Source organism: Sturnus vulgaris, chromosome 4 (genome assembly GCF_052056855.1).
Source record: "Sturnus vulgaris isolate bStuVul1 chromosome 4, bStuVul1.hap1, whole genome shotgun sequence".
In the NCBI taxonomy this organism is placed as follows: Eukaryota; Metazoa; Chordata; class Aves; order Passeriformes; family Sturnidae; genus Sturnus; species Sturnus vulgaris.
This window is the reverse complement of record NC_142246.1, coordinates 23,488,684-23,515,297: the sequence shown is the minus strand read 5'-3', so window position 1 is coordinate 23,515,297 and position 26,614 is coordinate 23,488,684. Positions and strand designations below refer to the sequence as shown.

At 36.7% G+C, this 26,614-nt stretch overlaps 1 protein-coding gene across 1 annotated transcript; it reads right to left on the bottom strand.

Annotated features, from left to right (window-relative positions):
* Window positions 1–7,372: 7,372 nt before the first annotated feature.
* Window positions 7,373–17,060, bottom strand: TMEM33 (transmembrane protein 33). The gene is made up of 8 exons (XM_014871075.2): window positions 16,683–17,060; window positions 16,527–16,591; window positions 15,139–15,233; window positions 14,518–14,705; window positions 13,508–13,575; window positions 12,587–12,720; window positions 10,606–10,689; window positions 7,373–9,235 (listed from the first exon to the last, which is right to left on the bottom strand). The coding sequence occupies exons 2-8, from the start codon at window positions 16,581–16,583 to the stop codon at window positions 9,106–9,108; spliced, it is 756 nt and encodes a 251-aa protein (XP_014726561.2). The 5' UTR covers window positions 16,584–16,591; window positions 16,683–17,060; the 3' UTR covers window positions 7,373–9,105.
* Window positions 17,061–26,614: the final 9,554 nt, after the last annotated feature.

Genomic DNA, 26,614 nt, shown 5'->3' with positions numbered 1-26,614 from the left:
ATGGGCTTTTGTGCCATCTGAAACTCTGTCTATGGAGCCAATTGTGTGAAAATCTTGCCATGTTGCTTATAAGAGGGGGGAGACTTGCTACCATATCAGTCATTTCCTCAGGCCTCCTTTTACAAAAACTCTATTACCTTGCCTCCAAAAAATTATAAGGTTAAGTTGCCTTACCAGGTCTTCAGGAAGAACAGGGACCTTTTAAGACTTAGAACCTGTTTCATGGAGACATTTGAAAAGTTTACATAGAGCTGCTTGCAGACCAAGAAAGACAGGTGACTGGATTGAAATATAGGCCCTTGAAAACTTTCGTCATTCCTATTTATTTAAAATAACTCACTGACTGTATTACTCGAGCTACAACAGTCTATCATGATGAAATTCTCCAGTATTACTGTCTACCAAGAAATATGTGATATGCAAAGGCTAATAAGAAATGAAGGATTTTAGTGTTCCTTGTATGAAAAATGAAGTAATATAAAGCCAATTTGAATATTTTAAAATCTGGAATTCATTAAGTATTTCAATTTCAAACAGTGGAGAGAGACTTGCAATGTCCCCAGATCCACCAGAAGAGCTGATGGTATTGACTTAATACAGTTTAAATTACTCCTCAGGATTCCCAGCATATCCTGCCTTGTGGGTCTCTCATACAGCATAGCAAGGGGAAAAATGGGAAAAGGGAAAGACTTTTGATTGATCCTACAGTTAACACAAAGCAGCTACATACCAATAGTACAAAAAAAAGTGTGAATACATAAAGTGTCCAGTGATCCCAAACAGCCTTTAAGTTTTTCAGGCAAAGCATTTAAATTCACAGAAAGTGAGACAATATTTATTTTGTGGCAGGCAGGTGCAAGAGGGGAATGACTCTTCTGAAGCACAGAATGGTGAATCTTCAGAAGCTTGCATAACACCACTCTGAGTCATGCAGGTCTGTAAAGCTGTCTCATGGTCACTACGTCAAAGATCTACATAAACTAAAAGTAAATATTTTCATTTCTAGCACATGGATAAGTGTTTTCAGTTATTTACATGCAGTTCATTCACCTGAACATCAGCAGTTTTCTGCAGTTTCTTAAACTGGGGGCAGCAGTCTTCAACAAGTCCTGGTTCAACCCCAGCAACAGCCAGTGACTGCCAAAGGACAATAAATTGTGAAGAGGCATTATTCTCCTGAGAAATTTAAATGGAAAATTACTTTTCTGTAGCCAATAGACTCAGGAGAAGCACATTACATTACTAAAATTTTTAGCTTCATAGTTGCAAACCAGCCACTAGAGGTCAGTGGTTTGGAATAAAATTAGCACATGGAGGAAGAATTCAATTTATTTTCAAATGGACAAATCATATAATCAAATAAAATTTCCAGCCTCTGAGTAAAGAAAAAGAACTCTTAAGGTTAGCAGCACTTACCTTCATCCAAAAGCAAGAAAGCTAGCTTAAAATTCTTAAAAACCATACTAGGTATATAATACATAAAATATTGAAACAACTACCCATTCTCTGCAGTAATATGCAGACATGCTTAAGAACACAGGACTGGAGGAAGCTTCTTGCATCATCAGCTCAGTCTCTTGCTACTCCACTTGTCCTAAAATTTCTTACATGAACCAAGCACAAACCAGCTTAAAAGCAGTTTGATTTTTTTACTTGTAATGAAAAAAAAAATTACAAGAATGTGAAATAAGCTCAATTAGTACTTTTGAAGTGCATAAAGACATAATATTAGAACCACCTGTGCAGTGCAAGAATCTTCTTTAACAAATATTTCCCTTACAAATGTGTAGTACTCTGCAAAAGGAGAAGGCCGTCAGAGGACAGGAAGTGGCTGTTTCATCATGAAGTGCAAAGTGTATCACCATTTCCAAAAACGGGAAAAAACCTCAAATTATTATATTTTATTTAGTCATTTATCTACTGCTGTAAGTATACATTCACATCATCCCTTCACAGTACATACATATTAATGCAACTGAACGTCTTACCTCTGCCCCAGAGTGATGTTAAAAAAATTGAGATAATTAGAAATGTGAATAGAGCCATTGAATACTCAAACACATGCTGAACTTGATGCTTGTTGCTGTACCTGTAGACTTCTAAGGCTTCAGTATTTCTCCGTATTATACAGTTACACAACTGAAAATGCCACATACGAAAATTCAGAAAGTCAACCTCAGATTTCCATCTACCATTACAAAAAACTTTTCATTCATGTCTTTGATTTAAACTTTGTCACTGAAAGGATTCACAATTATATTTGTTGTGCTTTAGTCAGAACCTAACTGAAGTTGTTACAGCAGAAAGTATGTTGAAAGGGATCGTAGTATGGAGACATCTGTTTGGTCAGATTTTCTAGATTAAAAAAATAAATCCAAAAATATTAAAATACTAAGTTACAAATATAATATTCTATGCAAACATACATCAGGACAAAACCTCATGAGTTGCACATACAAGGTCTTCCCCCAGATGGCCAAGAAAAAAAACGGAACAAAGCAACATGAAAAGAGAAGAGCCAAATAAAAAAAAAAAAGCAAACGAAGAAGCCCAGATTATTTCTTCCTTTACTTTTTCACTGCAGAACTTTTACACATAATAGAGAAGAACACACAATTCCACTGCAGCTGTTTTCCAATTTAATGAAACCAAGACTAGACCCCAGCTCCTGTACAGTGTGGTTATTTCTATAGTATTTTAATGGAGAATAAATTATACATAATTTACAGCTTGAAAATTTAAGTACTATCTAGAGGATACTGATGGCATGAAACCATGAATGGTGAAATGGGGTTTGTGAAAGTAACAGAGCACCCAGCAGGATTTCCAGACATCTTTGTATCACAGAACTGGTGTGATTCTTGGAGTGTCCTGCATAGGGGCAGGACATGGACTTGATGATCCTGATTGGTCCTGATTCCAATTCAGTAAATATTCTGTGATTCTGTGATTTTCTGCGTTTTCTTAATTTTTCTCCCCATTCTACCTTTTTCTATTGCATTTCTACCTTCATGAAAACTATAGTTGATACTATAGTATGCTTTAACTCCTACAGATAATCTAGGCCTGCACCTTTTACAGTTTCTGATTTTCAGCTTCATTTTCCTGTGAAATATCTGAACTGATGCATCATCTTCATCTAACATACTTTTAACACTGGCAAAGGAACATGAGTGAATATTCATAGGGACACATATAGCAAATGAAAATACCATAATCTGCACTTGTTCCAGGAAAGCAGTTTCCTCATGCCAGGCAGGAGTCTGGACTGTTACAACAACACTCACGTCACAAGGAAGTTTTTGGGGTCAGACGCATGGAAGACGTGATAGAGATGAACTCAAAGTGAAAACAGTTTTTCGTGGCTTCTCAAAATACAATCCATACTACTGGTTTTACAAAACCCCAGTTGTATGGTGGTAGCCTAGTGTGGTAGAATAAAGCCCATCTGGTTGGCACTTGGGTTGAACAGAAGGCAGCTACTAACTGTGCCTTCACCAATGAGCTAAGCCTAGCCCACAAGACGAAGGTAACATAGGATCACGTTATTAAAAATACTGGTTCACAATTTGGCTTAGTAGTTGCAAAACAAATTATTATTATCCTGACAAAAATTCCAAGTAATTCAGCAGTAACCATGACTCATTCTCAGTTCAGCAGTGGCACCTACTTAGGCAGCAGGATGTAATAATCACAGTCACAAAGTAACCTATTTTAAAATTAAAAGGACAGGATTTTTGCCAAAACACAGGTGTACAACTTTCTCTGCTAAAACCTGCACTGAAAATATGGCAGTGAACTGGGCACATAGATAGATCTTTTCCACAGGACTTGATTTTACCTATGCCAGATATAAGGCAGAATAGTTCCAATAAATTAAAGGCAGGTATTAGCTCTTTTTTTTGTTTTGATATACACCTTAATCTTCCTGTTTCTCTCGAAAATGTAAATGAGGTGCTGCAGTAGCTCACTGCATTCTGCACTGTTCTAAACACATACACAAAAAACCAACACCCAACATGCACCTGGAACACTTAACACAAGGCTGTTGGTCAATAACTCAAACTTACTCAAAGATTTGAACTTAAATAATTGCTGTTTTGCAACACACACAGATAATATTTAAAATCCAGAAAATATACACAATTTGATTTCAAGAACATCAACAAAACAATAGGTATCAATACAGAAAACTATTTAATTTGTTTCAAAATAAATACTTGACATACAAAACACATACAGTGAAAAAGGATCACAATAAATTACAAATGGAGATACTTGCTCATTCACTGACAGAAGCCCTTGGTATTTCCAATTTCATACCATCAAATTTATCATTCTTGCTGATTTAAGCACAGCACTGAACAAATATGGATCCCAGTGCTTTCTTTCACAGGTACTGGTATGGATAATTTACTGCAGTGATCCAATTTGAAAATCAGTAGGGACCAGTAAATCGCTGCATAAAAGAAAGAGCGAATGAGGTGCTTTTTCCTTAGTGTCAGCAGCCTGCGATTATTATGTTTATTAGATTTTTCTTGAAAGGGCTTCACATTTTCTCAAATATGCAGGAGAACTATATTTCCCCTCTGAGCCCTTACATTAGCATTTTGTGCCTCAGTCCTTGAATACAAGTAAAAGATGAATTTTTCAATTAATTTTAAAAGTTTATACCATCTGGATGGCACAGAACTAAGCAATGAAACTCCCTTACCTGCACAACATCTGCCATTATCAGACAGAGCTAGCTTCTGCAGAGAAGTTGAAAAGTAATGCTGAGATTTTATGAAAAAGATTTCTGAATCCACATTCAAGATTAAATTCTATTACATCCATATGGATTTCTTTCCGTCTTTGAAATAAAGAATTGTTTAAGGTTCTGTCCTCTACCTTCAAAAGGTGATTTGAAACAGCAAGGCCTGACTGTTCCTGTGACTTTAAGAAAACTATAGCACAATAGAAGTTACAGTACAAAGACACACTACCCAATTTCAGTGGATATATAGTTTAACCACAAATAGGTGTACCACAACAATTAAAAATTGTGGACAATTAAAACAGATAAGCACACCCACCATCTAGCATTTTAAGTGCTTGGGTTCTTATCCTGTTGCATTATTTTTTGTCAGAGATGATGATATAAGGGCCACACCTAGCATTGCAAATGAAAATCAATTTTTGATACCACTTTAAAAGAATATTTTTTTCAAGCACAATGTCTTCTTTACCCTTAATCTGAGCACTGTAAGGTACAGCACTTTTTATCTGAGCAATGTTAAGGTACAGTACTTTTTAAAGTACTACAGTTACAATAATTTTAGGAGCAGGACTAACAAGTCATACATAGAGTAGAAATAAATCAGTTTCATCTGGGCACTGTCCAACTCTTTTCTTCTATTTCCTGCTCTGCCAGAACTCTTACATCCACTCAGGCAAGTGCTCTTTCCCTCCATGTCTCCATTCCTGGCTTTAAAATGGGTAAGAACTTCCTGAATGAACACAGCATCTGTACAGCAAATGTTGCAGTACAGGTACCCAATGATAAAAGGGTCTAACACAGACTGTACAAAATAATTGGTTATGCTATTTGTTTGGACAGTACTATCACATACATAGCTAGCAGCTCCAAAACTGTTGGAAGAAATAGAGGCTCATAATTATAATAATTTTTATTTAAATCCTTAAAACATTAACAGACATTGCTCCACTTAAACACCCATCAAAGAAGAGAGCAAAACATAAAACTGACAGCACAGAAATGACAATATATGTATAAAATTAAATTAAAGGCAAGGAAGGAGAGGATGAATGTATTGGCGAGTTACTTTGTATGTAAGAAACCCTAACTGGCATTAGCTACTCCAGCAGACCCAATGGCTCCTGATACTTCATCTACAGATGAAAACAGACAAGTGTTAAACTGGAACATTACTTCTACAGAAAGCTTGTAGAGAGCAAGGGGTTTGTCTACCCACAGAATCTACGCAATAGCAGTTAACTTATGAAAGCTAAGACAAAAAAAACAATCAGCAGTATGATTTATACCAGTGGAAACAGTTATCACACTAGGGAGGAAACCTTTCACTAACACAAAAACTCTTCTGCTTCATTTTGGGATTGGCAGGCACTTCATGGTCAGTTGCAAAATTTCTCTACAATCACAGTCTTCTGTCACAGCCTCTGCATCACAACTAGCTGTTGACAGCATAGCAGCATGAATATACAGCTCTCTTCACCAAAAAAAACCCCTCAAGCTATCAGGATACAACCAGCATTTTAGATTTAACTTAATCATTAGAAGAGAAACAGTCACAAACTGTGGTCCGGAAGCAGGCTCAAGGATAGAATGTTTTTCCATTGAGGAAAATGTTATCAATGTTATCACTTAGGCAGCTGAAAGGCTACAGTAAAAATCAAAGATGGTGCAGAGCACAGGTCAGGTGCCCTATTTATCTGGCTTGAACATTATTCCTACATCATTGTTCCATGTTTTCTCGACATGTCAGAGAAGTAAGTTTTACCATGCCACAAGCTGCTCATTGGTCAAGCAAAGCCAAGAATATGCTACTGGCCAAACCAAATCAAATCCATTTTATGAAATTTCCTCCTCTTGGTCCATTTTCAAGACTTAATAGAAAGAGATAAATTCAGTATCCACATCTAAGTTCTAGTTCATACCACTGTCTTCCAACTCTTTACTCACAGCACTGTCATTCACTTACTCCTTTTAATCCTTCTCGTGCATTCATTGAGTGGGATCTCTACTTAGCATCCTTCAGTTACAGACTCACCTCTAATTTAGTAACTAATTTAGTCTTTAATCATACAATTAAGGAACAGTAGAATGCACCTGTAACAGCAGCCAGACCACAAAAATTTGCTCAGATGTAACATGTTATTTTGCTTACAGTAATTACAGATTTATTTGCTTTCCACTCCCAGTAGGGGGGATCAACTTAGGTGACCAAATTAATTTTTAAATTGCAGTGGTGCAAACAGCTGAAGAGAATCTGATGACACCATTCAAAAAACACATCATGCAACATGACAGAGGGTCTAGAACCATGCTGAGGAACTGAAACAGTAATAAGTAGGTCTGGATTCTTTTCTCTGATTAGATACCATTGTTGCAGTGCTTATTCTTGGGTTAGATTTTGAAGGAAAGGTTCATAAATTTTTGCACTTTGGAAGGCAAAAATTCTCTACAAAATAATTTAGAAATGCACAAGACATTATATCCCAATTCAGAAGCAGAAGTGGGAATATAAGAACATGCACACAGACGCACAGGACAGCATTCTGCCCAACTTCCAGGTTCAAGCATCAGTAAGTTGTGTTAAAGAGATAAAATGAGCCTGAAGAGCCTAGCAAGTTACATTTAACACTCCTTTTATTGCAATAGAAATTTTAGTTTTTATAAAATCCTCAAATGATAGGATACACACATAATCAATCTCATTGCAAGTCTTTAGCAGCTGTAGAGCATTAACTGCATGCAGTTGCTTCTGCAGGGTGCGAGTATTCTATAAATAATCACGTTCAGAGAGCAAGACAAGTAGTCAAAAAGTATCATATTCAATTACCAAGTGATTCATCAGTACTAAGAGGTTGAGCAAAAAAATGAAGTTAAGTTTATAAATACATCGCTCTGATCTAAAAACTAACACAACTGGAAAGTCAGAATGATATCCATATCACAAGCAAGATAACTCAACAGTCACAGAAAAATACTTTGCTTCAAGACTATTTATGAAAGATTTTCTCATGAGGTTTCTCTGACCATGATAGAATAGTTAAGTTCAGTGCTACAGAAGTTTCCAAAAGGCCAATGAAAGTCCTTTAAATTTATGCAATTAGAATACTAACTACAGAAAATTTAGCAAATATTTTGCCTTGAATTTCTGGAAAGAAGTTGTGATCAGACAGATAGTATTATTTTTCCTTGACCTATCCTTCAGCTGCTGGGTGAATGCATTATCAGTGTAATTAATTTATGCACTTAATTTAATATTCACTTCTGTAGTCATGACACTGGCTTCAGATCAGTCATCAGATAGATTTATGCCAAGAAATCCTACACCCATTTGTTTCAGAAGCTGCCTAAAAAGCTGCAATTCTTTATGCAAATTTCCCATCAGAATGAGGGTCTCAGAAACTGAATAACAATTTATACAGAGCTACCTAGAGATTATTTTTTTAGAAAGCTAACATGCTTGAATTACTGCAGTCTCACATTTGTGTGGACACAAGAACAAATCTGCAATGACTCTGCAAAAGTTACTTCATTAACATTGATTAGTTCATTTCAGTCACAGTTAAAAGTTTAAGCATTGCATCTTAGTCTGAAAATCCTACAGGTCAGCAGTTTGGCTTGGTAAAACAACTTGTTATGACAAGAAAACTGCACAGTTTTCTGTGATCAGAAAAAAACTGTGATCTTGTTATTTCTTCGAACAGCATAATGTAAGATTATGTCACAAGGTAGAAACATGGGAGAGTTCTTTTTATGTATTATTAATAAAAATAGCCTCTCCTTCAGAAAGAAGTGTTATCTCTGTCAGCTTGATAGACTTTAAACCCTTGTGTTAACTTCAAAGTGGGTCATACTTATACACAAAGTATAGTATATTGGACAAAAAAGTTCTACAGATATATTTAGTAAGCAGAAGAATACTGTCCAAAGTGTACTGCATAGGTATGTGTATCAACTGCTATCCACTGGAGACATCCTAAAGTAGTTATAGTTCCAACTAACATAAACCTAGTGAGCACAGATCTCTTATTGTAAGTTTTAATCAATCAATCTCAAAAAATTCTTGATTCAAAAAAACAAAACAAAACAAAACAAAACAACAAACCTGCATGATAGGGCATGTTTTTGGTAGGATGCATCTACTTTTTCCATCAATTAACAATACAGCACGGTTAATTTAAGTTTCTATTATTTGTTTTTGATATGCTAAATTTCATATTATCTCCAAAAAAAAGCATATATGTATTTTTATACAGCCTGGAGTGAGATCAGTGTAAAACCAGGAATTTCCAATCATCAGCAGAAGTGCCAGCTGTTCATAATGTTCACAAAACACGAGTGCCTGAATTTGGCTATGCAACAGTTGGTGCCAATCTGCTTATAAAGGAAATGCCGCTGAGGCATAGTCTTCTTACAAAAACAGGGCACGAGGGCTTCGTTATTAAGTGTTCAACAACAATCCTGAGCTCGGTGAAGAGAGTCCTGAAAAATCAGATTTAAAGACACTTTTAAAATCTTACAGCATCTATCAGAAGTATTATCGACATATATATTTTTCATGCACTTCTTTTCTCAATATCACACTCACATACACATTTTAAGTTAAATTCTTTAGACCAACTCAGTGCGGCTTCCAAGAGCTTCAGAATTCTTGACTTTTAAATATTAACATTTTAACTAACTCTATATCCATCCTGAGCTGGAAGTTACTCAACTAGAGAGCAGAAAAACTCAAACTTCAAGCAAAAAAAAAAAAAAAAGAAAAAATAAAAGACTATAGAGGCTACAGAAGCGCTATAAAAAAGAGAAAAAAGAATTATCACAAACAGTGTAAGGAACTGGGGGGCTATTATGTTTGTGCTACTTCTTGGCAATATGCTAGAACCCTGCACTGCAGAAGCAACTATTAGAAGACAGACATGAGAAACAAAACCCTCATCACAAATTTCCCTTAAAACTACAAAAATGCCAGCAGAACATTTTGGATAAACTGAATGTCCATTTTAGTACTGCACAGCTTAAATTATTTTTAGATACCAAAGTAATAAAGCAACTTCGTAGATGTTGTTGGTGTTGTTAAAAATAAATAAATATCTGTACTAGGATAAAACAATTGATTTTTTAGACAAATAGGAAATAGAAGACAATTAAGCTCATGATTCTCACATCTGTCTTTGCATATCATGGCAGCCAAAGCCACTTTCTTGGCACTCTAGCAAGGCATTTTTTGATCGAATAGACTGGAAAGTCTGTTCACAAAATCTTATGCTATGCAATGGTCATGAAAAAACTTCTAAAAAGCACTCACCTGAGAAAACACTCATAGGAATATTTATGATTTTAAAGTCTAAAGCAATAATATTGGCTTGACCAACTTTCAAAATCAGTAAGATTCTATTTCAAATACAATTAGCCTTATTTACTAATTTAACCGAAGAAGGTAACGAACTTGTTTAAGATCATACATAGGATTTTTTTCTCTCAATATTATACAAGTTTTTAAGTGCCTATTCATATTTGGGCTCACCCTCAGATGTACCTAGAATCTAAAAATATGGATATCCTTCTGATAAGAAAGAGTTTCTTCTCCTAAAGTATAGTTTTAATTACACAAGCATGTTCTGCAAGCTCCCATTCAAGAATTGTGGTACATTTCTGATCACTTACCTGAAATAAATCTAATCTTTAACCAGCCAGGGTTTTATTTACCATCCAGGTGTATTTCACATTCTACAACTGCCATTTACAGATGTAGTATTATGAGTTCTGGATTCATTTTAGAGTGAAAAGTTTCTGAATGACTAAGCACGATGCAGTTAAACACTAACCTCCAAAATCAATGCAGTACTTACCGACAGTACGGATTTCGCCGGGAAGAGTAGCGTAATGTGAGAAACCTATAGTATATGAACGGCTGGAGCAGACTCCCTTGTCCACTGAAAGAGAATAGTTAAGTAGAGCTTACTAGTGACAAAAACAAAACAAAACACCAAAACCAGGAATTTTTCTAAGAAAAGCAAGCAAAGTACTTGGGCTCAAAAAAAAAAACGCTAGATTTGGGTCACATTGGTGATCTAGATCTGACAAGAAAAAGTCTATACACTTACAAATGCAGAAACACTATAGAATAAAACTGCTCAATGAAGTAGTTAAAGAAGTGCTGTTCTTGTATTGATTTTATATTTATGAAGTGTTTTTATATGCCTAATTTCTGGTGGTGTGCAAAGAATCACAGGAATGATGTTGGATACATGTTCAATAGCAAGGAAACACTTGTTGGTCAAGCCCAGAAACTGGCTGACATAAGTAGTCCAGTTACAGTGACCTTGTTCAATCTAATTGCAGCACTTTGAATATCTGGACCACATTTCTAGCATCTTTTGCAAAACTTCTCAGAACACACGGCAGACAATTACATATGTACAATGAGACTTTAGTGCCAAGCTAATACCCATTTATTTCAGTTACAGTGAAATTAGGCTTTGGTATTTCACAAAACTGCTGTTTGACATGGCTGTGCTGTGAAATAGTGGAAACCTTGCACACAAACCATACACAGCAAAGCACAGAAACGCTCTGAGTTTTAGTGAATGAAGCCACTTTAAATAACACATTATTTTAGAATTCTGTTTGAATTTAAACACGATGGTAAATAAGTTCCAGTAAGTAGAACTCCATCAGGTATTAGCAGCATCTTTACCCAGAAGAAAAATATAAAGTGGAAGTGAGCTACAGTAGGGAAGAAAGAAGAAATCTTGAAACCTGTACAGTACTGACAAACAATTTAATATGCTACAACGTTTAAAGAACAAAATTTTGCAATAGCTGCATTTAGCAATTAAAGTTCGGCAGTTTACAATCTTCAGTATCTACCAGATGAAATACCACGTAGCAACATTTCACATACTACATTCTCCACAGAGAGACAAAAGGAAAAAAAAAGCTATACTAAGTTCAAAGCACTTGAAAGTTTCAGATACTGGATAGTGTATCTGCCAGCTGGTAAGTAGTCTCAGATAGAATGCAATCCCTGAGGGCTGAAGCACTGAGATGTTCAGCTGATATATCAAAAGATAAAGACAAACTATCCATTCTATCCAAGGTAAAGCCTCCCTTCTACTGCTTATGAGACCACTCAAGACAAAATTCCCACTATGCTATAACTTGCATAGATCAAAGACCGCATTCCCCCTCTATATATTAAAAGGCAATGACCCAAACTTCTGTGACCGGCAGGTCATTATGCCTATACATCTTCAGTAGGATTCCAACATGTTCAAGATCCCTAAAATGATTTCAACAGGCTGCACAACAGGCAAAATCAAATGGAACAAAAAAAACCCAGAAGAGTCACTGCTCAGAAGCAGCACAGGAGAGAATGAAACCTACTCCTGCTTGCACATTTTTTGCATAATGAATCTTTGCCGTTTAAATTTCAGGAATCTGTTTGTCAAAAATAAGAGTTCACTTTCAGTGAAGCTGAAGATCTTAATATTCTGCTAAACTACCCAAAATTAAACTTACTTATCAATGTACTGATAGAAATGTGGGCGAATTCAAGTTTCAAGCCTGCAAATCCCCAATGTGACTCATCACCCACACTATGAAAGGAAAGGTTTTTTTGGTGCTCAGTTACATCATAGTGAATGCCTTTTGATGTCAGGACGTACCAACTTAAGAAGCCTAAGAGTCACTTAGATTTTATTTGAAGTTCAAGCCTCGGTCAGCCAGAACCATACAAATGTAGTACTATCATCCATAGAGAACTCATTTGCAAAAAAGCAGTCTTGTGTAGCAGTTTCTAATTATTTAAATATTTATCATATCTCTTACCTGAAGAGCATAAAAACTGTAGCTGGCATCAGGAAAATTTCATTGCAAGCAATGAATTTTAGAATATTCTGTTGATTAGCACTCAGTTTCTCTAAGAGATTTCTCAAAAAGGGCACACTGTTTGAACTTCGTGCCTTTAAAGAAGAAAAAAATATTTACAGAAAACATAAAAGTTGCACCTATCTTCATTAGCATAGAGAAAACAAAATGCAAACAATTTCTATTTACCACCCATTTCAACATTTTAAGACTTCATCAGTTTTGAGACTAATATCCTAAGGAAAACTACTGCAAGCTTGGAACTCCATAATTTACAGAGTTCAATTAATGCCATCAGATGTTGCAATTCCCTCATCCACCAATTTTAAGTTCAACTGCAGAGAGACGGCCAAGCCTTGTTCAGTCCACTAGGAGGAAGTGCCCATGGCAGCAAGACAGCCCAGTTAGGAACACCAAAGCCTGGAGTTATGCTAAGATGCACAAGGCAGTGCACTGAGCAGCAAGTCCAACTGGCAAGTATTTTGCTTGCTAGTCTCACCCTGTAGTTTGTTATTTTACTTCTGAAATACAACAATAAAATAAAATTAAATATGGTTTAGCTTGAAAAATACACATCTTAAATTTCAACTTAACCATTCCACAAATTTTGTTTCCTTCAAAGAAAAGCATCTGAAGAAAAATAATTAGTGTCAACTCTAACATATCATCCCACAGAAGGGGAAAAAATAAAAAAACAAACCACCAAACCCAGCCAACCCAAAAAAGTTTTCTCAAGTTCTCTGTGCTGAGATTCCACACTAGTTTCACTCTAATTCCTCTAGTGCAGCCAAAGAAAACCAAACCAGAGGTGCAACTTAAACCTGTTTATAAAGCCCAAGAATACCAACTGTATTAATTGTAACATGTACATATCACACTTACATCAAGAACCTTCTTCGTGTATGTGGCAGCATGAAGCAAAGAGAATAGCAGAACTGGAAAAATACTCACTGAAGCAAGCCATAAGGAAAATTACAGGCTATGCAAGTAGCTTCATTTCTCCACGATATTATACTACACCAGTCATAGCTTGATGGCACTTCACAAAAGTTTGGCTGGAATGACCAATACTGGATGAAGATATGTATAAGTCTAAGACCTATATTTATAGCTCTTCCTTTTGCTTCTTACACATCTTTGCTATGCATTTTTATTAACTTCAAAATATGGGTGTCTGCAAATATGCAGAAGTGTAACACACACCATTAGACACTAGTGCACATCTACTGAAATGCATTTTCTCTACACAGAAAGCACACGTGAGTTAACTACTCAAAACCTCTTAAATACACGTTGTCAAATTTTTTGTTAAAAGATGCTGCAAAATTAATTTCTTTACCAAAGAACATGCAGTTGCCAGCCATTCTGATTTTACAGAGCAGGAATGTAGACATTTCTCTGACAGAATGATTTTAAGAGTAGGACATTGTGTACATAGTGTGACATAAAGAAATGTCAGCCCTGACATGTCACCTTTGGCAATCCACAGTAGCAAATTTTGCAGACTTTATCAGTTTAATAACTTATCTGAGAAAGCTACTACTGAATAATTCTCTCTACATGATGAATGTTTACTACAGTGAGGACTGTATAAACCCTGCACTGGCAATAAATGAAAATTACCAGCTTCTCCAAATATCACATAAAATCCACCAAACTTAGGCCTCAAAAAAAGAAAACATAAGCAGCCAGAGAATGCAGTGCACTAATTACAGAGCTGATTAAACTGAATATGGATCAATCAACCTAAGCCTCTCATATTTTATACAGAGTATGTTCTATAAATAGCAAACATATCAAACTAGTTTTTCAAATCATGGCAAAGATGATGAAAAGAATCATGTTTTTAATATATTTAAAAACATTAGCAGGATGACACGAGAAAAGGATACTTGTAACAGGGTAAGAATTCACAAAGATAAGGGAGTACAACAGGTAATGGCAGCTGTCCTCCAGCAAAGCCTGGGCCAGAAACGCCCTGCTAAGCTGGAAGTGCGGTAGCCTTTGGTGTAGTCGGAGGGCACTGGTAAGAGCATTTGCCAGCAAGGCACGCTGATAAAAGCTTGCTGCTTCATGCAACCTGCAAATCATCAGAGGAGATGTTACCATGTGAACCAGAAGTCTTCTACCCTTGAGAATTGCATCACAACCGAACAATACCTGAAGTATTTATATTTATGTCTATTATTGTACATAAGCACTATTCCCAAAAAATAACTCAGAAACATGTTTAACACTACCTTTACTGCAGGTGCTTAAGACAACTCAATATAATACTCCATTTACACACAAAAACAGGCATTTACCACTACTTTACATTTGTTCAATACATTTTCCAAACACATCTGCAAGTGTTTTAAACCAATCTAAAATATGTAAGCTATTCTGACAAAAAGCATCCAAGAAAGCTGAATAACAGCAATTTACCTTACATGAAAAAAACAATTGTATGCAAAGGGAATCTAGCTTGTTTGTAAATTTGTAATGTTATTTTACAATAATATGGTACATACCCTAGAAGAGGCAGGACAAATAAAGCTGAGCAGTAAACCGTAAACAATCGGGAAATCCACATTGCTGTATCCAACTTGTTAGCCATCAGAAATTGCTACATTGAGGAAAAAAAAAAAAAGACCAGCCCAAACAAAAGTTGGTATCTTAATACTCGCATACAATGAACATTCTTCCTAATTCTATTAAATTGCAAGTATTTCCTCAATATAAGCAAATTATAGCTTGAAACAGAAAGCTTGTTTTTTTTGTTCTGTGATACTTGGCTCATAAGATGTTACTGGCCAGATCAAAAATAGCTCAGCTTCCTCAGAACCAAGAGGATCCTTTGTACATTACAGTCAAATACAGTGGTAAGAACTTCTAGAAAAATAATTTTTTCTATCCGAACACATCTCACTAAATAGTCAGCTTCACAAATGTTATCATGTAGGGTCGCTAGACTTGACTGACTTTTGCTTCAAGGTCTCTTGTAGAATACACTGCACAGACCTGGGGCTAAATCTCCACAATTCTTTGCAAGGGAGGAAAAATATAGGGTGAGGTAAAGTTGACATAACTACATTACAAGGAAAGTGGCATCGTTTTGGCTCACATATTCCTGGCCTTGAAAAAGCAGAAAACTTTTCACAGTAATCCTGCACCTCTCCTGTTGTTGGGCTCTTCCTGCTCAGTCCTGATATAGCCAAAGTGCCAGAAGGCCCTAATGAAACACAGAATGCTTTTGGCTATATGTGTATCAGAGTCAAAACAACAGCTTCCTTCCATCTGAAAGAGTTCATCTTTTTTTTCCAGATTTGGACCAGCTTTTGAAGATTCCTCTTTTCCTCTATATTCCTAGTGCATCTCCAGGGAAATTACCAGAAACCTATAAACATCTTCATAATATGATTTTATATCTTACTTGCATAATATAACTACAGAAATGGCATGAAACTGTGTCAAGGCAGGTTAGATTATCAGGAAAAGGTTTTTCACCCAGAGGGTGGTTGAGCACTGGAACTGGCTCCCCAGGGAAGGGCTCACAGCACCAGCCTGACAAAGTTCAAGCATTTGGACAATGCTCTGAGGCACACAGTGTGCCTGGGGAGTCTCGTGCAGGGCGACAAGTGGACTCGAGGATTCTTGTGGGCCCCTTTCAACTCAGCATATTCTATGTTTCTGTGATATAGAGATTTACTGAATTACTGACACACTGAATTACTTCCAATTCAGCCATTTTCAAGAGCGGCGGCACATCAGGAACACGCCTTCAATCGGAAAGCGAAAGCTGCTCTCCCCTGCCCGCACCGCGGCGAGCAGTGCCCCGCTGCCCTTCCAGCAGGACCCCCCCGCCGCCGCCGGAGAGCAGCGCGCCCGGCCCGGGTCTCCAGGCCCGGTAGCTCCTTACCACGGCCCCGCCGCCGGCCCCGCCTGGCATGGGCCCGTTCTGCGTGGAGTCCGCCATGGCCGCACCTGCGGGGAGAGAAGCGCCTCAGTTTGTGGGACACGGGAGACCGCAAACCCCTCCTCCCGAGCTCCCGCTCCCGGCCCGGCCGCGACCCACCGTAAGCGCCACACCGGGCACGGAACACACGCTCCGGCGGATCCCCACTGCCGGATACGGCCGGACGCCACTTCCCGCGGGCCGCGGGGCTGCCGGGCAATGTAGGCGGTGACTGGGATGCTCCCGACGGCGCCGGGCGGCGTCACGGGACGGCGCCAGGAGGCAGCGCCGGGATGGGCGGTGGGACCGCGGCTGGCCCGCTGGGCAGGACGCTGGTCCGTTCCTTGCCCGCCGTCCACAGTAGCCCGACATCCGGTGCTCAGCTCCGTCTGTAGGGGCTGTTCAGGAGCACTTGGGTGTGGTGACAGCAACAGCGACGATATGAATGCTCGCTTCGGCCCCGGCTGGGGAGTGTTTGCTCACTGAGGGCTGACTGGATTTCCAGGGCTCCGCGTTTCCACAACAACCTGCTCAGTGCTGTGCATCAGCAATATAAATGGGAATCATAGCGCCACAAGTTATGTCCCTGCGTTTTAGTGTCTTTGGTTCCCTAGAAAAAACAAAAAAAAAGGGCGGAAAGAAAGCACAAAAACACGCCTCTTAAAAGCCAGGTGGGCCTAAAGACTCAGCGGTATTACGCTAAAAAGCTGGATTTTTGAAACAAGTTTCTAAAATCTTTGGTCAATAATCATCAAATCAGAAAGTTAGGGAGCTTTACTCAAGTACAGGTATATCAGCAACCTCTGACAGGAGGGTAGCACAAAGCAGAACCAGCTTCACTCTCCATCATGTAGTATATATAATTTGCCGTCTTGGGAAGCTTTAAAATCCTCCATTAATCTTCCCTTTGCCTTTTTTTTTTTTTTTTTTTTTTTTTTTTTTCCGGATAGCTATATGAACATGTTTCTGTTCTCAGCTGGAAGTCTGTAACTCGTCTGAAATGACATCAAAGCAAATGAAAACAAAACGCGGGCCTCATGACCGACAGCTTTGACTTTTGGCTGTTATGGCTGCATGTAGTTGCGCTTCTGGCTCTCTCTCAAGGATGTGCAGCAGGTTCCCCCTCCTGGCAGCACGGCTTTCAGGACAGCAAGCCGTCTGCTCCAGCTTCTAATCGTTCTCAGAGGCTTTCGATTCAATTACTTTCTAACAGCAAGAAAGACGTATTCCTGTGACCAAGGATATTGGAATCAACATCCGCAATCAGCCTCATTTCTGGCTTATGGTGATTAAACTTGAAGATTGATTAGAAGACACTCAGGAAGAATGTGTGATGAAGTATGTTGACAAGAAAGAAGCAAAAGAGTCAGCTGATAAGGATTCTACTACCATAACAATTACAAATAATCTAAGCAATCTTAGGCTAGTTAACACTTTTAAATTGAAGATGCAGAACCTGATTTCCCACTTCTCTCTCAACCATTCATCTCTCATTTAGGTGACTGAGAAGTGGGCACAAGAACTACCTCCTACTTAGAGATGATTTTCGGCAGGGGGAGGAGACTCTACTAAACAGCAATGGAGAATTAGGACTCTTAGTGTGTCTGCTGGGTGTTCTCAGGTGTGTAATAAAAAGACTGACAAACATTTATTATGCTAAACCAAAATTAAGGCTTCAAATACAGCCTAGTAAATTCAAGTTGAACCATTACCAGAATACTATATTTCCAAATGAAATATTGATCTATCCAGGAGATTTGTTTAGATGCAATTGAAACGTAGAAACCATGGAATGTTTAACTGAAATGTCAGGGAAAAAAACCTGGCCAATGTTCAAGATTATTTGTATTTCTTAAATGAACCTAGGATGACAATTCCATGTCTTTAGCAAGAATGCTTTTTCATTTCTTAGCACTTGTTATTTAGGAAGTATTCAATGCACATTTATGCAAAGCATTCATTTCTAGATTCTGGTTTAGTCTCTTGGTCATAACAGCAACAGTTGTCTTTCACAATTTTGCCTTAATTTCATTTAAATAGAATGTTAAGCCATTATTTATTTCCAAAGGTAATGGATTTAAAAAATGTTATACTTTGGAAGATTTAATAAGAAGTGTCCCTCTTTGCCCTGTGCAACTAGTCCCCTTTTTTTTTCATACCAATCCTTGTTTTCCTGACTTTCCCCTTTTGTTCTGCACCTGTTGTTCAATGTAGTCTCCTGTTGAGCACTTCAGACCATGCTACTGTTTAGTTTAACTTGAAAGAAGACATTAAATTATATTTTTAGAAATCAAGTGTCAGCTATCAGCTTCTCCTTTTCACAATTCTCCTCTGCTATGACATTACTGAACCAAGAGGAGGAGCAGAAATTGATCTGTTACTGATGATTTTGTTTCCAACAATTGGAAGAGGATTCTTCCATGCCATCAAGGCACCTGTTTGCTTTAATTGGTTATTGATATTTCAGATATTTAGAAGAGTATCATTGCAGTTGCTGAAGACTTATCTACCTCATTAGCAGTACAGTCCCATTTCTCCACTGTGGCAGTCCAACACAATCGGCACAGATCTGGCTGAAATTGTAACTAACACTTCCATGTTTTCCTCCCAAAAATTTACACACCTATCAGAGAACTACTGACAGTAACGATATCTGGGATGAGCTTGCTCTTAATTAAAAAAGTTATAGATGCAAAGGGGTATAATTTGACCTTTTATGCCCAGATATATATACCAACTTCCACTAATCCCTTTGATGTCTCTTGGGAAAAACATAAAGCACTTTAGTATGTCTGCAAAATAAGTCACACATTTTAAAATTATATGGAAGAAAATATTAATGCAGTACTTTACATTTGTTTAGCAAGGCTGAGACTGAAGGGCTGAGACTCTCCAGAGGCAGAGCAAGTTTACTAAGGCTCACAACATCACCATTTATTAGATGAAGTTCAGTGAAGACTTTAGGTCTAAAAGATTAGTAATTTACTTGTAGGCACACAAACAGCAGCATATGGGTAGAAATGGAATATATAACTCTAAAGCCAGCATTTCCAGTTTTCTTCGTAGTTACTATGTGTTTTCAGATGAAATCGTATGCAAAACTCCATAGACAATTCAAAGCCAGTTTGCATATCCAAAGAAGGCTGTGATGGTGTTTCAAATTACTGAGAACCTCATTACAGACACTATGGAAATACTTTATAAACAATAATTCTTTGTCAATGCATTCTGACAGCCATTATAAATACTTCATAGAATCGGTATTTTGTATTACAGTTTGTTTAAAATTTTATTTTTTTCGTTGTCTTTTTAATAACATCACCATCACAAGCATGCAGTCTTTTGTGGTCTCCAGTGGCATCAGTTCTCAATCATTTTAACAGACAATGGTGTAGCATTGTTTAGGCGGTGTTCATCACCTTGCAGCAAGGGGCATTTGAGGTTCAGATAATGACTTATCTCTTTTGTCCTTCTTGATTTGAAAGAAGGTACTGTTGCTAACATCTGTATGCAGTTTTCATTTATTTCAAATAAAAGAGAGAACATTCCTCCAAGACTGATAGGATTACAGTTCCTCATAGCCAAACTAGTTCCATTATTTGTATCAGTAATGTAAAACGCAAAGATAAAATAAGTTTTTATGCAAAATTCTAATGAACAATTTGGTTCTTGTTTGTGGTTATCTCAAGCTGGCTATCCAAATCTCAAGAAACAATAGAGGACATTGGGTAAATGCCTGTTTCATTTTTCAGAAAAAGAAACAGAAGTCTTCTGTCTCTACCAGATTGCGTTGTGATTTTTTGCTGGATGGTCTGTAGCAATATCAAATATGTTCTTCTTTCTTTTCCTTCGCAGCTGGAGTTTCACCCTTCCTGGAAGAATTACCCTTTTAATCACTGACTGTGTGCCAAAGCAGTGAAAAAGAGAAACCACAAAATTTTTGAAGATGTGTGAAATAGATGTGCAAAATTTCTTCCAGTTGCTTTCTGTGTCAGCGTTTTCATAGCTCTCGGCATTTTGTTATAATCCTATGTTATTAAAATAAATGACACAGAAGCTGCAAGTGTAAGCTTAAGACTGTACAAAGAAATATGAAAACTTTATATATGTCTTTTGTAGGATTCAAGGTATAGAACAAGGATTGTCATGTGATTGAATCAGAGAGCAGCCTTGCCAGTGTATTTTATTTGCAATGTCCTACCCATTAAGGACATGGAAAAAATATTGAAAACTTAAGGATGGAAAGAAACATGGGCAAGTGTTCTTTTAAAAATTAATAAAAGGAAGATAAGGAAGACTTTAGAAATCTGCAGCAAGAGACCATATCAACAAATGGAAGAACATAGTGAATTATAGATGTAAACTTTCGACTACCTGTAGTGCTTGATTATAAATACCACAGCAGAAGAGATTGATAAGCATCATCTTGCAAGCTTAGAGAAGGATGTGAAGGTATATTGATCAGTGCTGGATTCAGTACTGGGTTGCTGGTAAATGGCTTCCTTATCTCATACTGATCACAGGCATAATGAGGGAACCGAAAGAAGACAAAGGACAAAACCCAAACCTGTGAACTTTCCCAAGAAGTTCTGTTAAGATGCAAAGAGTATTAGCTCTAGGTATGCAGAAAAATGTGAAAGGAAATATTCACTTTTAAAAATACTGCCTGTTATATGATCTGAGCAAAACCTCATAAAGATTGATGACAGTATCATTTAACATGGTTCTTCACTAATAACACTATAATCTGTGGTCCTGTTTTCTTCAGCAGAGATATTATTATTATATTCTGCCACTCATTTTGTGAAAGCAGAAGTTTGCAGATAAATAATTAGGGTTGCAAGATGTATAAACTGAATAAAAATGAACCACTGAGAAATTTTTTGCTTTTATCTGAAGGTGACACAAGCCAAAGACTTCTCTTGACGTAAGTGTACCAGCCAGTATGTTGGGAATCCCATCCCATTCACATACAAAACTTTTCTTACACAACTACAACAAATGCAGGGGCTGCACATTTTTTGTTCTCTGCACCCACAAAGCTGCCTCTGGTTTCATTTACAAGAATCTTTAGACCTTTGATCATGTCTGTCTCATCATCTGCACTCTTACCATCATTACAAATGTTGTACGCAGTAAAGGTATACAGGAATTTATAGAATACCTTATTAAAATAGAGGAGGAGTCAAAGAAAAGCTTTAGATTTTGGACAGGTTTTTTTAAACAATCTGGTATGTTTTCCCGACCAGGGTAGGTTTGAATGATCTCATTTATTATATTGCATTAATTGTTCTTGATCTTTTAATACATACTCCAAGTGCTGAATTTTCAAAAATTCACTTTGCAGTACAGATAAACTCATAAATCAGTAACTTTCTGCATTCTTCATGAGATCCCATTCAGAAATTCAGTCATAGAAAACTGACTGGGTGATTACATGATAGGAATATATAGAAGTATTTTTAACGTTTGATATTGGATATTAAATTTTAAGTTCAGTCGACCGACATGTCCACTGACATGTTCCACAGATATTTTATTGCTTATTTTAGATGTGGGAATATTTTTATTCATTGGTGTTTATTCATTCACAGCATATCCAATTCAATTCCAGACATAGCAGGCAAGTGTTCCACTTTATAAAATTATTCTCTCTATTTTTTATTTTATTCTATATGATTTAGTTAGATTAATTTAAGTTGATAATCATTGCCAAAAAAAAAGTATGTGCCTATTTTATCCACCTGTTTTTTGTAGCCTCTGATAATCAGTAACAGCCTAAAACTTAAAAAAAGATAAAAAAATACATAGAAAGACAATCAGGTTAATTAGATTTGTCCTTCCAAACACTCATAGGTAAAGTCCATCCATTTAAATCTGATTTAATCATGTGCTGAAGTGGCACGAAATTGAATGAAATCAAGCTGTCCATAGCCCAGAAAATGTTCTTACTGAGATATAAAAATCGTAGGATACCAATTAGTCAGATAGTCTACTTGATAAGTCAAGGATAAGTTTCTTGCTTAGTCACAAAGCTTCTGATTTATGTATTGACCAGAGTAACTGGTAATGGAAAGATATTCTGTGAGGCTCATAACTTTTTATTGAATTCCATGCTGTGACTTCTGCAGAAATTACCTGTCTAACGGATCATTAGAAAGATTCTTCTTTAGCAATCTTTGCTTGTTTATATAGAGCCAGTAGTAATTACTTCATTAGGAAGGTAAAATACAGGGAGATTCGGGTTCAAGGGAGGTATTTGGCTTTTACACGATGGAAATGGTAAGCAATCTGGAGAGGGTCACAAGTAAAATGAAGAGTTAAATGTAGAGCAAGATTATTGACATGTTTGACAGCTTATGAAATTTAATGGTTAATGTATTATCAGTCAGTGACTTGGGAAGAGAAACACTAGGAATTCAGGGTCTGGCTATAGAAAATTGAGTACACTCACCTTCTTCACTGAAGTTTAATGGGACTTTTGTTGAGTTATACTATTTATTCTTCCTGATAGTAATTTCAATCTGTTGCACAGTTCTGAAAAGTAAGCAAATTCTAATCTAAAGATAAAACTGAGATTAAAAAAACATATTCTTTAAGTATGCTTTACATTACAGTTGGTCCAAGACCACTACAAATAATTCTCACATGACGCCTTTGTTTTAATCTTCATGGATGACATTAGGAAAGAGTCTTCATTAAAAACCTTGAAATATTAAAAACTGTGGCAAGCTCATCACATGCTTCCTTCAGAGTCTTTGTCTGAAGCAAGAAACAATATGCAGATATAACACTTAAAATAATTCTGACAGAAGCTGGGAAGAAGTTCTGGAAGTTCACTCAATGTGACAAAATTCAATGACTGCATGGATAATATCCCAGGAAAGATGCTCGAAGCAAAAGAAACCCAGACAGTTCTCAGTATAATTCTCTGTCAGCTCTCTGGGAAGGCAGAAGCTATGAGAACATATCCTCAGCTGGTAAATTCATGATCAGTGAGGTAGGAAACAGGGGAAGATGTATGGCCACTTGGAGTTAGTTACTCATGATAAGGATTTTGAGCAGCATTCTAGGATTAAGACTGACAGTGTGGGAAAAAAAAGAAAATGGGAGAAGAAGATGAAAAGGGAAAAGTTAATTTGTATACTAATTTTAGCACAATTTTTTAAAATCCTCCAAAACCAGAGAAATAGAGGTATTAAAATAGCCAAAGAAACATCAGTCTGGAGAGGACTGAATTGTAAGAAGAAGGCTGTAGCAGGCTTAGTGACAGGAATGTGCTTGGCAAATGAGAGATGAAAAATAAGAAATGAGAGAATAATTTACATGCAGCAGGATATGAATCTGTATCCTTGAAGATTTTCAAGATACAGCTATAGTCCTACTTCAAGGGGGGAATTGGACCACCTAGTGCTTGGGATCTCTTCCAATCAATATTTGTTTGGTTTTGTGCAAAGTGAGAATCTTAAACAGCAAAAATTAAGAAACTGGAACAACTAGTGATGGGTATGACACCCACTATTGTCAGGATAACAAATACCTCATAGAGTTACAGACATGTTGTTAAGAGCTACTGAAGGATAAGGAGTCTTAAAGATTCATAGGAATTAAAGTGATGTGTAACAGTGAAGGTTAAAACCAGAATAAATGTTTTAATGAATTCCATCATTATAAGAAGCATTGATTTCTAAGATACAGGCACAAGAATACAGGTTATTTGTATCCATACAGTGCAGCTATTCTGAAGTGCTGCAGCTCACAAACTTCCTCATCAATACTGCGTCAAAAAGCTGAGCTGCTACACCAACCTTCCGTTTGGAAATAAAGAATTTTCTATTATAACTATTTGTTGAAAATAACACTGAACTAAACAATTTCAAGTTGACATGGTCCAGAATAAATTGAATAAACAAAAGCAGTTTCTCTAAGCATTTTATATTTTACAAGAATATCCATCAATAAATTAAGTAAAATATTAGTGAGGTCATCCATTCAGAGAAATTCAAGTAAAAGTAAAATAAGAAAAGAAAAAATTATATATGCTACAGCAGAATGTCTGCAATCCCTTCCCCAGTCTCTTAAAATAGCCAGGACGAAAAAAAAAATCTCAATATTAGGAAGTGTAGGCTGGTGACATAAGTTAAAAAATGAGGAACTGAAACAGATTATAAAGATCTGTATTCTTCAGAGGCATAGCAGATTTTATGAAAGGATAGTAGAAGAGAATTGCTCTGGATTAGGTAACAGCAGGACAGGCGTGCAATTAGTTAGGTTGAAGTTGATATAAAAATAAAGGAGTAAAAATTGCTAATCATGTATTTAGAGTAGAAACAAGAAGAATCTGTAAGATCCTTACAGTGAAAACAGTGGAATTAAAACACATCTAAATACTCTTAAAATGGAGTTTAGTGAATTTATACAGCTTGAAAACCCAGATGATTCTTTCTGGGATGCTAAGAAGAAAGTGTCTGAATCATCCATAGAGGGTTTGAGTTAATTGTACCCAGCCATTGGGAGGCATGAAACAGCATCAGACATGATTGTTTTTACAGTTTCGTTTCAAAGTTTGTTACTGTGAACAAACCCACAAAGTTAAGAGAATTTCAGTGGTTAGTGCATCCTTTGAGAACTGCTGCTGCTAATGCTGCCACACTACAATTCTAAATAATTTTTAATTTTTCATAGCAAAGGTGTTTCTCCATCATGCATATTTATTCTTTTGTGATTTTATTTTAATAATCTCAAAAATTGCAATTCTGCAATTTCTGAGAGAAAACAATTTTGCAAGATGTCTGAAAAAAAAGCCTCTCTGAGGTTCTGTGACTAAAATGAGATGCCATAGTGGATTCCATAGTCAAAGAATTTAAATGTCCCTGAAAATTTGCCTCCTGATTTCTAGCTGGGGACAAAATTCTCTTAGAAGTATTAAAAAAACAAGTCACAAGGCATGAGAACAGTCTGTCAATGCTGTCTCCAAGCACAAGGTAAAATCTTGACTTTCACTGAGTTTTCAAACATCAGTCTCTCAAACTTCACTGAGTTTCCAGTTGTTGGCTTCCTTTTGGATCACTTTTGGGCACCAAGAAAGTCAGAACCTCGTTCATCAGCTTTAATCCTGAGATCAGCCTCTCCTCAGTACCACATGGATGCTTTGGACCTGAGGTACTGATGAGCTAACAGCCTGAATTCCTATGGATAGAGAACATGTCACAGAGCTTGTCCTCTTGAGATTCACAACAAAGATGTTACACTTTTGGCCAGGACACCAAACATTCATTCAATTAACATGGTGGAGTTGCCCACAACTCAGGTAAGGATACTGTCAGAATTCTAGAGTTCCAAACATGGTAACCATGAAAGGTCTGACTGCTTCCTCAATAATGTTTTCTAGTGTGCCTGTTTTTATGAAGGCCTAGACTCAAAGGAAACAACTAAAGATGTTTTTCCAGAAAAAATATGAATATTGATAACATTTGCTAGTCTGATGACCTTATTATGCCATAGTGGCAGTGTACGCTTCTAACTTAAATATGATCTGTATTTTACAACAGTTTTATACCAAAGATGCCTCAGGCATAAACCATAAAATTTAATTATTTTCACCAGTGAGCATCAGCTCATGCAACAAAATAAAACTTGTGTCAATCTAATATATATTTTCTTGGCTTTACCTATGCTTATCAGAGGATTTATCATGTAGCAATAGAACTGGAAAATAGTAATTCAGAAGTAAAATATGGATGAGTCAAAAAAGAATATAGATAAGAATTTGGAGATCTGTGACTTTTGATTAATGTTAAAATTATGAGCGAATCATCAGGTTAGCACATTTATATTCCTATAGTGTTTTCACCTTTAATTAGAATATAATTTAAAATAGCTTTGTGATACATGAAAAAAAATCAGTGTAAGCAAATAAATAGATTGTTATCCTTTTTAATTGGTCAAATACATGAGGACACAAATATCTTTTATATCCTCCTGTCAGGGTGATATCCTGTGTACTAGTGCATGGCTTAGAGAAAAGATGAAATGCTGCAAAACTAATAAAA